A 12,696-nucleotide genomic window follows, 5' to 3' on the forward strand; every position below is an offset into this window, starting at 1 on the left:
AGGTGAAGTAATCAGAAGGCCCATTCCTCATCATGTGAGGAATGAACAGCAAGATCTGCTGATGTAGATGCTGCAGCAACATGGGCTGAGGTAGATGCAGGGGCTGATGTAGAGGTTTTAGAGTAGCAGTCCTTCTCCCGGTGATTATCACGGCCACAAATGGTGCATGGATGAGCCTTGAAGCAGTCCTTCTCCATATGATTAGTTTTTCCACAATGGGTGCAAGGCTTTCTTACCTTAGAACCTCCTTTCTTTGCTAAAAATGCAGTGTCAGTTACCTTTTGTTGTTTTATTCTTTCCTCTTCTTGGAGAGCATTGATGATACCTTCAAGAGTAGGATTATTGTGATACTTGAAGGTAGTGACAAGAGTAGCATAGGTGTCAGGTAAGCTTTTGAGAAGCACAGCAATAGCAATATCTTCGGAGATGGGGGACTTCACTGATGAAAGCTGAACCATAAGACTGCGAAAATAATTGACATGAGAGGCTATAGTAGCTCCCTCGTGCATATATAGATCAAAGAATGAGATCATAAGTGCAATCTTAGAGTTTTTAGAACGGGGTCCAAAAAGGGTATCCAAAGTGATCCATGCTCGAGAAGCAGACTGTATGTCGGAGATGTGATGAATGTAATCATCTCCAAGACCGAGCAGGATGATAGCATAGGCTTTGTCATTCTTAGCAGTGGGAGCATAAGTGATAACTTGCTCAATGTCGGAATCTTGGGGAGCAGCATGGTGAACAATGTCCCAAAGACCTTCTTTCATAAGATGGCACTTGATTTTGATTTGCCAAGTATGAAAGTTGGAGCCATTGAATTTGTCGATAGACATGAGAGAATGAGTAGAAGAGGCCATGTGGGAAGGTCTTACCTCTTGCTAAAATGCAAGGGCAGTGTCTATTCCCTTACAAGATTGCAGAAATGAATGAAAGAAGAGATCCAAACTGTTTTTAGAAGCCGGCTCTCTCACCACTTGTCAGGGCCATAGCATGTGACAGCCCATTGAAGCATGAGGAACTAGCAGTTTGCACATATGAGGATAGGAAGAGGACTGACCAGCAAACTGAAGGAGACAATGCACAGTACCTTGTAGATTCGTCAAGAGGACTGAACTGCCTTTAGATGATGCGTAGACTGTAGATGAAGAAACACCGCCTCCAGCAGATAGACGTAGACTGCTGTAGAGGATGAAGCGCCAGCAGCAGCAACTGGAAAACAGGCCGGCGGACAGCAAAAGCTGGCGGACAGAAGGTTCAGGCCGGCGCAGGGTGGTTCAGAATGTGAATAGGCTGGGCAGCACGTGCAGCTATAAGAGGCGACGTTGGACAACAAATGCAAGTCAAGTTACACAACATGTGCAGATCTACGCAGGGCAACAGATGGGCTGCGCTGAGTTGAGTGGGACAACTTGGAGAGAATGGCGAAAGTTCATAAGAAAAACAGGGAAACCCTAAAAACTTGCTCTGATACCATGTAGAGAAACATGAAAGCTAGAGCAGACTAGAAATGGAACAAGAACAAAAACAAAAAAAATGAAAGACAGAGTTACCTTGAGATGAGTGTAGACAAGACACAAGATTGAGATTCATTGATGTGACACCTACAATTTATAGGTGAGAAGTACAAGATTGAGTAGACTCACTTATGGGATAAATGTAGAGGTGCCACATGGCACTAGACTCAAGACACAAAGACTGAACTGAAACTAGACTAGAGAAATAGTACACCTAGTGTGCACTTATTTCCAACATTATTGCCATCCTTCCCAATGCTTCTGGAACAAGATAGTTCCAAACCAAGAATTGGTTCTTGCCTATGTAAGATTGGGAGAAGGGCCAACAACATTTCTTGATGTAACATGTTGGCAAGTAGCACCCAGTTTATTATCACCCACACCACACCAATCAGCAAGAGGGGAGTGCTCCACTGCATCAACTTCTTGTAGATGCTAACAAAAAGGGGGGCTGACCACTCCCTTGCTAAGTAATCGACATTGATGTTGCGGTTGACATGCTGGTTAGTGGTGCACTTGGGTATCCACATAAGGCAACCTGCACACCCTCAAACTTGAAGGGTACTGAGCTTAGCTTTCCTCTAATGTATTCATGTGTGCCAAGGCAAGGAAAAAGGCCTCGATCGCCACCCGGAAACTACAGAGGTCTTTCTCCTTGCCCTCAAGGCAGGCCTCTATATTGATAGAAAACTCAAGAGTCCTGAAACTCCTGTATACAACCAAATAACTTGTAAATCTCTATCCCGAAATGCCACAAAGCTGCCAACGGTGTGTAGCCAGCCCTTGACAGCCAAATGATGGCAAATGGTTCTCTCCTGACTCTCTAGATAAACACCGTGCTTTGAGTTGAAGAATATAGAGCTGACATCTCATGCAACAACACCCTGCTTTGAGTTGAGGAATAGAGAGAGCTGGCATGCTGCAAGTCCAAGATGGGGAAAAATCCATCTATAGCATAGTGCTTTCCAATGAGGCCTAGTCCACCTTGTCAAAAGACATCTTGAAGAATTTAGAGGACATAACTCTTTTGTGGAGGCCTTTGCAAAGGTTATTCTTCCCAAAAGATGATGATGTTGTCTAAGATACTCCCATTCAGGAAAACTTGTTTGAGACAACATTTCTTGTAGAGGAGGGTGATCAAAGCACTCTGTGCATGTGCATATGTGTAGATTTTTTCTCGTTTCGAAAGCTGGAAAAGTAAACCTGGGCAGCTAAGGTAACTTTGCTGTTGATTGAGAAGTTTGAGGTTCACATGGCTCTTGGTTGGTTGTCCATGGGGTAAAATTTGTGTTTCTTACGAAGCTTCAGCTTCACTACAGAAAAATGCACCTAGTTTTTGTTTAGATGCCATGGTATTACTTTCCATTATTACACACCCCTTGTAAGCACAGCCTATATAGAGCCCTGTATAGGCTATAACAATTTATAAGCTCATTCAAAATATACTGTTCGGTAACATGGAAAAAGTCTTCTTTTGAAACAGAATGATTTGTGTAATATGGATACTTTTATTTCAATATAACCCTTCTAGTGTCAAAAACTAAATACTCATACTTGTACTATGCTATGACATTTTATATTTGATGAAAATTACTTTCGATCTATAAATATCCAAATGTTATGTATGACAACTTACAAGTGTAGCTCACCGATGGTAAAATACAGGGAGGCTCTTTCAAGGGCAAACAATGAAGTGCAAAAGCTTAGACGTGACATGCAACGAAGTGCATCAATTGATGCAGTTGAGCGACAAAGTAAAGATAGAGAAACTGAAGTGGTTTTGGCACGAAACGAGAGATTAGAGACGGAACTTAGAAACACAAGCCTACAAGTGCAAATTCTATCAGCCAAAGGCGCTCTATATGATGAGGTTGGTTGAATTATTAATTATCATCAGCTGTGTATGATACAAGTCGATATTGCCTTTAAACAAAAATTAGAACGAGACCTTTATATTTTGTTAAGATGGTTCTCTGTAACAAACAGGGCAATTGAAAGTCTTTAACTAGGCTAGGTTAGTTAGTCGAAATGGGCAAACTTCATGGTGTCGAGGAGCTGGAGCTCCCCTGTAAGCAACCTGCGCACCCTCTCCCCTCTCTGTCCTCGCCATCACCCTCGCATCCCCTCCCACCTTCTCTAGCACTTCGCTTCTGCCACCCCTTCGCTGTCCACTTGTGCCTCTCCTCCTGTGCTCCGCACTCCTCCCCTGGGTAGTCTGCCAACTGCTTCGCTGCTCCCAGCCCTCCGGTATGTGCACCCTGCGCACCCCCGCCCCCCCCCCCCCACAATCGCCGTTTTCCTCTGCACTGTTTCCCCTTCCGCCTCCTCGTGCTGCCTGCCTCCCTTTTTCACTGGCCCCTGCCTCACCTTCCACCGCCCTGCCCGCCTTGTCTCGCCGCTCCTCCCCTGCTTACCCTTCCCTCCGCCCTAGCCTTCTCTTCCGTCTGTTGTCCCTCTCTTCTCCTGCGTCTTCTCTGCACAGTTGTTGCACCCAGGTTGTTTTTCTTTTGGCAAGAGTCGGCTTCTCTGGTCCTTAACCATTCAGGAGGACTCCATGGCAGCTGCTCCATCATCCCCGACCGATGCCATCACCCCTTGCCATTTTTCCAAAGCGGACCTCAAGCTCTTGGCTTCTACAGTTTCCTCTCTGGTGGCCTCTTCCGTGGTATGCAAAATCATAGGGAGCCGACCCGGGTGCGGACATATTTGGGACTTGCTCCAGTAGGCGCTCGTTAGAAAGCCAGGCAAAATTACTGATATCCATTTTCTTGGGCTTGGCTACTCTTAGGTGGAGTTCAACTTTCCGGCAACAGTAGATCGAGTGATGCAGCATAGCCCCACCATGATATGCAGCGCTCAGGCGTTTTTCTGTATGACCCCCTTGCAGGTGTTTCCAGCTTCCCAGTTATGGTCTGTTTCTCAAGCCTTAGGAAGGGGTATCACCTGCTCCTTGGTTTGATTGGACAGATATTCGGGCAGGTACCCCCAGACCGCCGCCTCGATGGTAGCCAGGGCAGCTGGGATTCCTTGCATCAGCGTTTACGTAGGCTCTCTGGAGGCTCTACCGCACTTCCCAGCCTGAGAGCCTGTTGCTGTAGCAGGTTGAGCATTCAGGATTCTCCGGCCAGTGTTTCGTCTGTAGGCAGATGGGGCACCTTGCTCGTGTCTGCCCACATTCTGAGGCCTGCCAGGCCCATTGAAGACGCCCCTTGGCCATCTCCCCGCCCTGCCTTGGGCTCCCCTGGTAAGGGAGAAGGATGCAAGAGCTCAATGCCAACTCCCTTCCCCTCGTGGGAGAGAGGGTGACCAGTCAGCCTGACCTCCGACACGACGCAGGGGGAGCTGGCTGATGGCAGCCGGTGTGTTGCCCCCCTGTAGATGCCAACCGCCAGGCTCCAACAGGAGCGTGCCAACCAGAGCATCAGGCAGGTGGGGTTCCCAAGGTAATGGTGTATATACTGGTAACCATTATGAGCAAATATATCTGCAGATCAAGAGGTGGGCGGCACCGAGGAGGTGCCAGTTTCAGGTTCTTTCCTGAGGATCTGCTGCAGGTGTACCCCCCCTCCCCCCCCCCCCCCCCCCCCGCCCCCCCTTCCGCAGCGGGATTCGGGGCTTAGTAGGTGTGAACAGCCTCACATTGGCCAAACTCTATGGATTAGTGCTAGAGGCGAAGCTTAGATGCAGAGAGACAGGGATGCAGATCCTCAGGACATGTAGGCTTTTGGAGGAGCTACTGTACCCTTGACCACATCTTCACCCTCCGTGCCATCATCGAGGAGGGTAAACCACGACATTAGAGGATTTACTGTTGCTTTGTGGATTTCCGCAAAGCTTTTGATAATGTACCCTGATCCGACCTCCTACAGCGTCTACAAGAGATAGGAGTTCCATTTGACATGGTTTGGAGCATCATCACCCTCTATGAGTCTCTCACTAGATGAGTGAGAGCCCTAGAAGGTACATCGTAGGAGATTTCCAGCACTATTGGGGTGAAATAGGGATGCCCTCTATCACCCACTCTTTTTGGTCTCTACATTGATGAGATCTCCATCTTCATTGACAGATTAGGCGAGGCTGGTCCCACACTGGCAGGCATATTGATCCCCCTGCTACTTTATGTAGATGACATCATCCTTCTTTTAGATTTAGTCGAGGGGCTTCAGAGACATTTGGATGCCTTACGACACTTATGCACTTAGCGGGACCTCGATGTTAACGGTGGTAAAACCAAGGTAATGGTCTTCAATACCTCCCGCCCCTTCAAATCCAAATTGAGCTTCACATTCAGAGGGGATCCTGTGGAGATTGTCTCATCCTATGTCTACCTTGGTGTCACTTTCAATGGCCCATGCTTCACCATGCTTGCTGCAGCAGCACATGCTAGAGTGACACGGGGATATGAAGCCTTGAGCTTACTTGAGCAGCAGTGCTTCTAGGCACATTTCCAGGAGCCGAAGACAAAGGGTTGGATTTTTGACACCCTCGTTACACCAGCCTTGATGTATGGAGCAGCCTTTTGGGGCCAATTTTTCCCGATGAGGAGTGGCAGTGAGTTGAGAGGCCGTAGGTCATGATGCTCTCCCGTATGATCTGCAGCAAAGCATCAATCCCACACTAGATTTTCTAGGTAGAGTTTGCAGCAACCCCGACAGTAGTGGATGCACTCTTCTAGACAAACATATACCTCCATCGCATCAATCACATCGATCGCCACAAGTACCTGAGGCTGGAAATGCGTAAGTTTGTCAATGGATTGCAACCAAAGCTTATGCAAGCAGTTTATATGGCGGGACCTAAAACCTTGGAAGAAGCCCAAGACAAAGCCTTGCAAGCCGAAGCCCTACATATGCCTTGGATGGTGGACAAATCAAAGAACGAGAATCGAGATTCGTCCCAAAACAAGAGGTTCAAAAGAGGATCTCAAGCAAGGAATGAGCCACACGAAAAGAAGAACAAGAATGAGGATAAACCCCCATTTTACCAAAAGAAGCTATCCTACAAGCGACTCAAGGAGTATGTCAAAGAAGGTAAATGTTTCCAATGTGGAAAGAAAGGACACACGATTGCAAAATGTCATAATAGACCAAATCAAGAAGCCAAACCACCCCAAAATAATGCATTGCCAAAAGAACTCTAACATCAAGATGATACACCACTAGAGAAGAGGCAACTTTTCAAAGCTTGGGGCAAAGTGGCAAACCGACCCGTGCTTATCCACTTCGATAGTGGTGCTACCCACCAGTACATCCATCCTTGAGTGGTTGAAGCCATGTATCTCCCTCTAGATAGGTTTGGAACTCCTATTATTGCAGGTGCCGCTTTTGAAGGAATGTCAGCCGAGGTGACTCCTATTTTGGAAAAGCTTCGCTTATAGATTGGAGACTACGTGGATCATGAGAACTTTGTTGTTGGCAAAGTTGGACATTGTGATGTAATTTTGGGTATGCCTTGGCATAAGAAGATAGACCCGGCCATTGATTGGGCTAGAAACAAGATTAGATTTCCTTTTAAGGGCAAGAATGTAACTTTTGATGTAGGAGTTGAGGGGAATTCCATTCCACTCATTAGTCATATACAAGTTCCTAAAGCAATAAAGCAATCTATTTCCTCGTACCTGATATATGTAAGAGATCCTAAGGAATTTGAGAGTGATGAGTCACTCTCAACTCTTGATCATGAAAGGAAAGATTTCCTAAAGAAGTATGAAGATTGTTTTGCAGATACTCTTCCAGGAGAGTGACCTCCAAAGAGACCGGAAGATTGACATCATGCCAGGAAGCTAACCTCCTAATAGACCTCCTTATCGAATGAGTCAGGCTCAACAATAGGAGATTATGAAGCAAGTGACCGAGCTATTGGAAAAGGGTTTGATTCGACCTAGCGCATCACCTTTTTGCTCCCTAGTCTTATTGGTTCAGAAAAAGGATGGTTCTTGGCATATGTGTATTGATTACAAGGCTCTTAACAAGATCACTGTAAAGAACAGGTTTCCTATTCCTATGATTGATGATATCCCAGATAGATTGGATGGAGCCACTATCTTTAACAGGATTGATTTGAAGAGTAGTTACCATCAAGTCAGGATTGTTTCCAGAGGATATTCACAAGACCACATTCAGGACAACCTTTGGACTCTTATGTGTATTTGGTGATGCCTTTTGGTCTTACTTTCAACCGAATGATGGAAAGAATATTTCAAGCAGAGAGAAAGTTTGCAGCTCCTTTCTTTGATGACATTATTGTGCATTCAAAGAATGAAGAAGAGCATCGAAAGCACTTGGATATGGTATTTCAGGAATTGCGGAAGCACAAGTTGTATGTGAATGGCAAGAAGAGTGAGTTCTGTTTGTCAGAGATTCACTACTTGGGGCCATATAGTGTCCAAGGAAGGGGTCAAGATGGACCTAGAAAAAGTCAAGGCTATCGTGGAATGGCCAGAGTTGACTAGTGTGCATGCAGTTCGAAATTTCCTTGGCTTATGCTCATACTATAGAAAATTCATCAAGTGGTTTGCCGTCGTAACAAGTCCACTACATGATTTAACAAAGAAAGCTATGGGATTTCGGTGGGCCAAAGCTAAAAAAGAATCCTTTGAAGCATTAAAGTTTTATGCTAGCAAATGACCAGTATTGATTATTCCAGATTTATCAAAGCCATGTAACGCCTCAGGAGATTGCATTGGAGCAATCTTGAACCAAGAGGGCCATGCCGTGGCCTAGAGGAGTCCAAGACTTCAAGGAGCCGAAAATACAGCACCCACATATGAGAAAGAATTGATGGCTATCATTCATGCTTTAAAGATTTGGAAACACTATCTTATGGGTGTTGAGTTTGTTATCAAGACGGACCATCAGAGTCTTAGGTATTTTATGTCTCAACCTAAGATATCCGAAAAGCATACAAGATCGGCTAGTTACTTGGCCCAAGATTATCCATACCCATGGTAAAGACAACAAAGTAGCAGCTGCTCTATCTCAAGGACCCATGAACCATGCAGTTTTCTTTAAAAATTATATTAAGTACCCATAGGAATACCGAGGCAGAGGACGGATGAAGACGCACATGCATGAAGCGAGGGCGACGCAGGGCTACAAGCCCTAGAAGGCAATCGCGACGGCAGCAGGGAAGGAACACACACACACACACACACACACACACACACACACACACACACACACCATGGATCTCTTTGATCCCCCATAGCTAGGCTTGTACATGTGCAAACCCTAGAACCTAGAGTTTTGAGTCCTTGTAAAGTTAGAAAAATCATCTATGAAAGTGCGGAGGAAACTAAGGAGGTAGTCCCTAAAGATATTGGTGACATTCCGTTGGAAGGTGGCCTGAGCATTGCATAGCCCAAAGGGCAACTTGTTATAGATGTAGGTACCCCACGGGGTGACAAATGTTGTCTTGGAGCAGTCTTGGTTGTACCCGCTGAAAACATCCATGAAGCTGTACTGGGCATGGGGAGCAACATCTTCTAAAACACGGGCCATGAATGGGAATGGGAATCCATCCTTGATAGAGGGACTGGAAGTCCACTCAGACATAGATCTTGTTGGTTTTCTTCTCACGAGAGATGACCATAGGTGAAAGCCATTCTCGGAGTGTTCCACTAGAGAGATGATGTGGGCTTCCTCTATTTTTTCCAGCTCCACTTTGACTGCCTTTGCATAATCTGGATTGAGCTTGTAAGCCCAATCTTTTCCAGTTGTGGGCTGGAAAAAGATTGCACTTGATATCAGTCCCTGTATTTATTCAATTTTTTTTTCTAGAAAGGAGACTTCTATTAAGTATGAAAATTTTTTACAAAATGGAGATTTCACACCAACTAAGGTGGAGATCTCAACCAATCAGGAGCCCTGTGCTGCCAATAGGGTCCCGAATGAGAGGACGTGAAAAAGATACCAATGTCCCACTGTCTCATAAACTGGCCGCGCTTCCTCTCCGCAACCCTCGAAGATCCCTGGATTCTGGCCCAGGTAGCCATGATGGTGTGAATAATATCACTCCAAATCTTGCAAAGACACTGAGAAACAAGAACGGGAGTACCCTCAATGGCCTCGGTGCATCTAGTCTTTGAGATATTCCAGGCTGAGATGCTAGCCATAATCTCCCAAGAGCTGTCTAACCTCTATGCCGGAGGGACAAAGTGTGAAAGTGGCAAATCCTGAAGACAACACTGCCGAGCAACTCCTTGCCTTACCATAATGGCCAAGCTCCTGTCAGTCCCCTCGAATCTCAGCTGAGGCCCAGACTGTGTCAACCAAATGATAGAACCAAAAGAAATGATAGCATCCCTCTTAATCCTACCAAAGAGGTGTGCAATCACAGACCAAACCCTCTGTGCTTCCCTGCATTCCCATGAACAATGGTAAACTGACTCCGAAACTCTTGCACATCTAGGGCATGCTGGGCAAGCACCAGTAAAACAGACCTCCACTGATTGGTGGTCAAACCACCATGAAGAGAAACCCAGATAAAGGAGGAAATCTGTGGCTTCCTACTACAAGAATGCCACAATCTCCGCCAAAAAACCCTCTGAATGTCAGTCGAAATGCCGTAACATTCCCAATGGGGTCTAAGAGTAGGGACACTCTGAATGTGTCCCAAGACAAGATGTCTGGCATTCCGCACCGTATAACTGAAGAAAAACAACAGTGATAGCATCTCCAATATGATCCCAAAAAAGAATAAAGAAGGCGGGAGAAAGACCATCATCCCCTGGGCTTGAACCACTGGAAAGAGCATGCAGTCCGTGAAGGAATTCATCCTTCGAGAAAGGGGCATCCAGGGAAGAACACATAGCATGTGTAATGAGCCTGGGCATGCACTCCCAAACTTTCTGCCGTGCCACATCTCTCTGAGGAGAGGGCACCTCTGCAGTCAACAAAGACCGATAAAATTCTGAAGCAATACCCCTCACCTTATCAGGCTCAATCTGAACCTCACCCTATGAGTCCTGCAAGTACCTCACAGAATCCCTGCTATGGGAAGGCCTGTGTGCTGAAAAAACACTTTGTTGCATCTGCCACCCATCTGAGTCCAAAAGGCCTCGTTCGCATGAAAGGCGAACTCAGCCCTCATGTCCATGGCTAACTGCAGCTATGCTCTAACTGTGGTCAAGAGGTTTGTAATCCAAGTCGCATGTGGATGCTTTTCATGTTCCCTCTGAAGAGCAGCAATCCTACGCCTAATAGCTCTCTCCTTGTCCAGGGCCTCCTTCTTCTTAGACAAGGCAGTGCTATGATAATGATGGCTGGTCCTCTCAAGAGCTAGCGCAATATTATGACGAGGATCAGGACTGTCACAAGATCTCCATATCTCTCTGATCTCAAGGGAAATGTCAGCATCAAGATAAAGAGAGTCAGGGATACGGACACAGGTAGAGGCCGAGCGAGCCCTAGGCTTCCTGAGACACAAAACCACGGGGCAATGATCGGATTTGGTGGTGCCAGGGATAATAGCAATGGTGCCTCCTCTGTCCAAGGACCAATCATCCACATAAAACCTGTCCAGACGTGTAAAGATGCTCTCATCCCCGCTCCTGCGGTTATGCCAAGAGAAAGATAAGGAATTTGGCCTTCTCTGGAAATCATCCTCAGTCCAGCAATCCCTGCCAAAAAAGAAAAGCGTGAACCTCTCCCATGAGGTTCACTCCAAAGGGTGTAAACCCTTCGCGTCCACCCTTCTTGTCAGAAGGTTGCTCAACCATATTAAAAACTCCTTCCACTATCCAATGATCAACCTTGGGAATGACATTTGTAATGGTGTCCCAAAAGGCCACCCTTTCACCTCTCACGTTAGGTGCATAGATATTCAAGATTCCCAATTTCTGACCCTCATGCATGATCAAAATCCACTGTGCTCTAGTAGGGATGATATTACCGTGCCCAATAACATGAGGTATAATAGATGCTGCCATTGAAATACAAACACCCCCTCTAGTCCCAACTGCCAAGGACTAGAAGGTGTGGCCAGAAAGCATCTTACCAGTTTTGCCACACTGAGATCTATCCAATTTGTGTTCCTGCAACAAAAGCACATCCATAGACCCTCCTGTAAAAGTAGGGTGAAGCTGGTCCTTCAGAAGGCGCTTCCTACCACGGGTGGGAAGCCCTCCAAGGCCCTGAACATTCCATGAAACGATTCTCATGGAAGAGAGGAGGGTTTGACCCCCGATCTAAGAAGACGATGGGCAACCTGAGGACGCCTCTCACAATGCTGGAGGACGGGAAAATCCACGGGGCAAAGTCCATTGACATGCCCTTGTCCGAGGCCCTGCATATGTACGAGAAGCCTGTTCGCCCTGCGGGGCATCAAGGGCAATGGCATCATGCTGAAAATCCTGCAATACATGATCCCCACTGTGCTGAACATCCTGCATATCGCCCCCTCCAAGTAGAGAGGACTCAACAAAATCATCCTGATCTGAGATATCATCTCTCTGCAAAGATGCATCAGCTGACACATCCCTCTAACCAGAAACATCATCTATGTGTACATGATCCGAGGAGGCCTTCCCATCAATCGCACTAGGGGGGGCATGAGAGACAGATTGCCACACCCGGCAGACTGAAGGACGGGAAGGAACCAAGGGAGGTGGCGCCTGAGAAGCACGCTTACAAGGCCTCCTGCGACCTCGAGCCCGAGGACAATCTCGAGCAAAGTGACCCTGTTGGTGACAAACCCGGCACTGGGCGGGTTTACCTGCAATCTCCATACGTTGCTTCAAAGGGCCACAAGGGCCCGGAAGCAAAACATAGTCCTCAAAGAGCTCAATGTCACGGGCAAGAACCATTACCTTGGGGACAGCGTCCACCGGGGCAGTGACCACCGGGGCAGTGACCACCGGGGCAGAAGATGTCGGCAAGGCGTGAAGTGGGGGCACTTGAAGAACCAGCCCAAAGGCAGACCCGATGGAATCTAACATAGGCCAATATGCGCGAGGAAGACCTGGGAATCTGAGAGTAATCGGGAAACGGTTCCGGTCTTCCTCAACAGGGTCAAAATAGCTGGAGTAGGGAAGAAAGGATATCTTCCTCGGGCCCAATGGCAACGGGCTGCCCTTCAAAACCTTGAGGTTGTGTCATCAGAATCAAAATCCACTTGGAAGAAACCTCTGCCAAGCAACCTGACATCTCGAAAGTGTAGAGCGAGGTCGGAGGGCAGAGCCGCC

The 12,696-nt window shown here is 46.9% G+C and overlaps 1 protein-coding gene across 8 annotated transcripts in view; it reads left to right on the forward strand.

Annotated features, from left to right (window-relative positions):
* Positions 1-12,696, forward strand: part of LOC147629528 (uncharacterized) — a 126,814-nt gene that overhangs the window by 41,483 nt on the left and 72,635 nt on the right. For all 8 annotated transcript variants that reach the window (XM_086812792.1, XM_086812797.1, XM_086812799.1 and 5 more), the window contains one exon: positions 3,180-3,384. In XM_086812792.1, coding sequence (XP_086668918.1) covers positions 3,180-3,384 — 205 coding nt within the window. The remainder of the gene's footprint in view (positions 1-3,179; positions 3,385-12,696) is intronic.

Source organism: Cibotium barometz, chromosome 18, assembly GCF_041138505.1.
Source record: "Cibotium barometz isolate CiBa-2024 chromosome 18, ASM4113850v1, whole genome shotgun sequence".
NCBI lineage: Eukaryota > Viridiplantae > Streptophyta > Polypodiopsida > Cyatheales > Cibotiaceae > Cibotium > Cibotium barometz.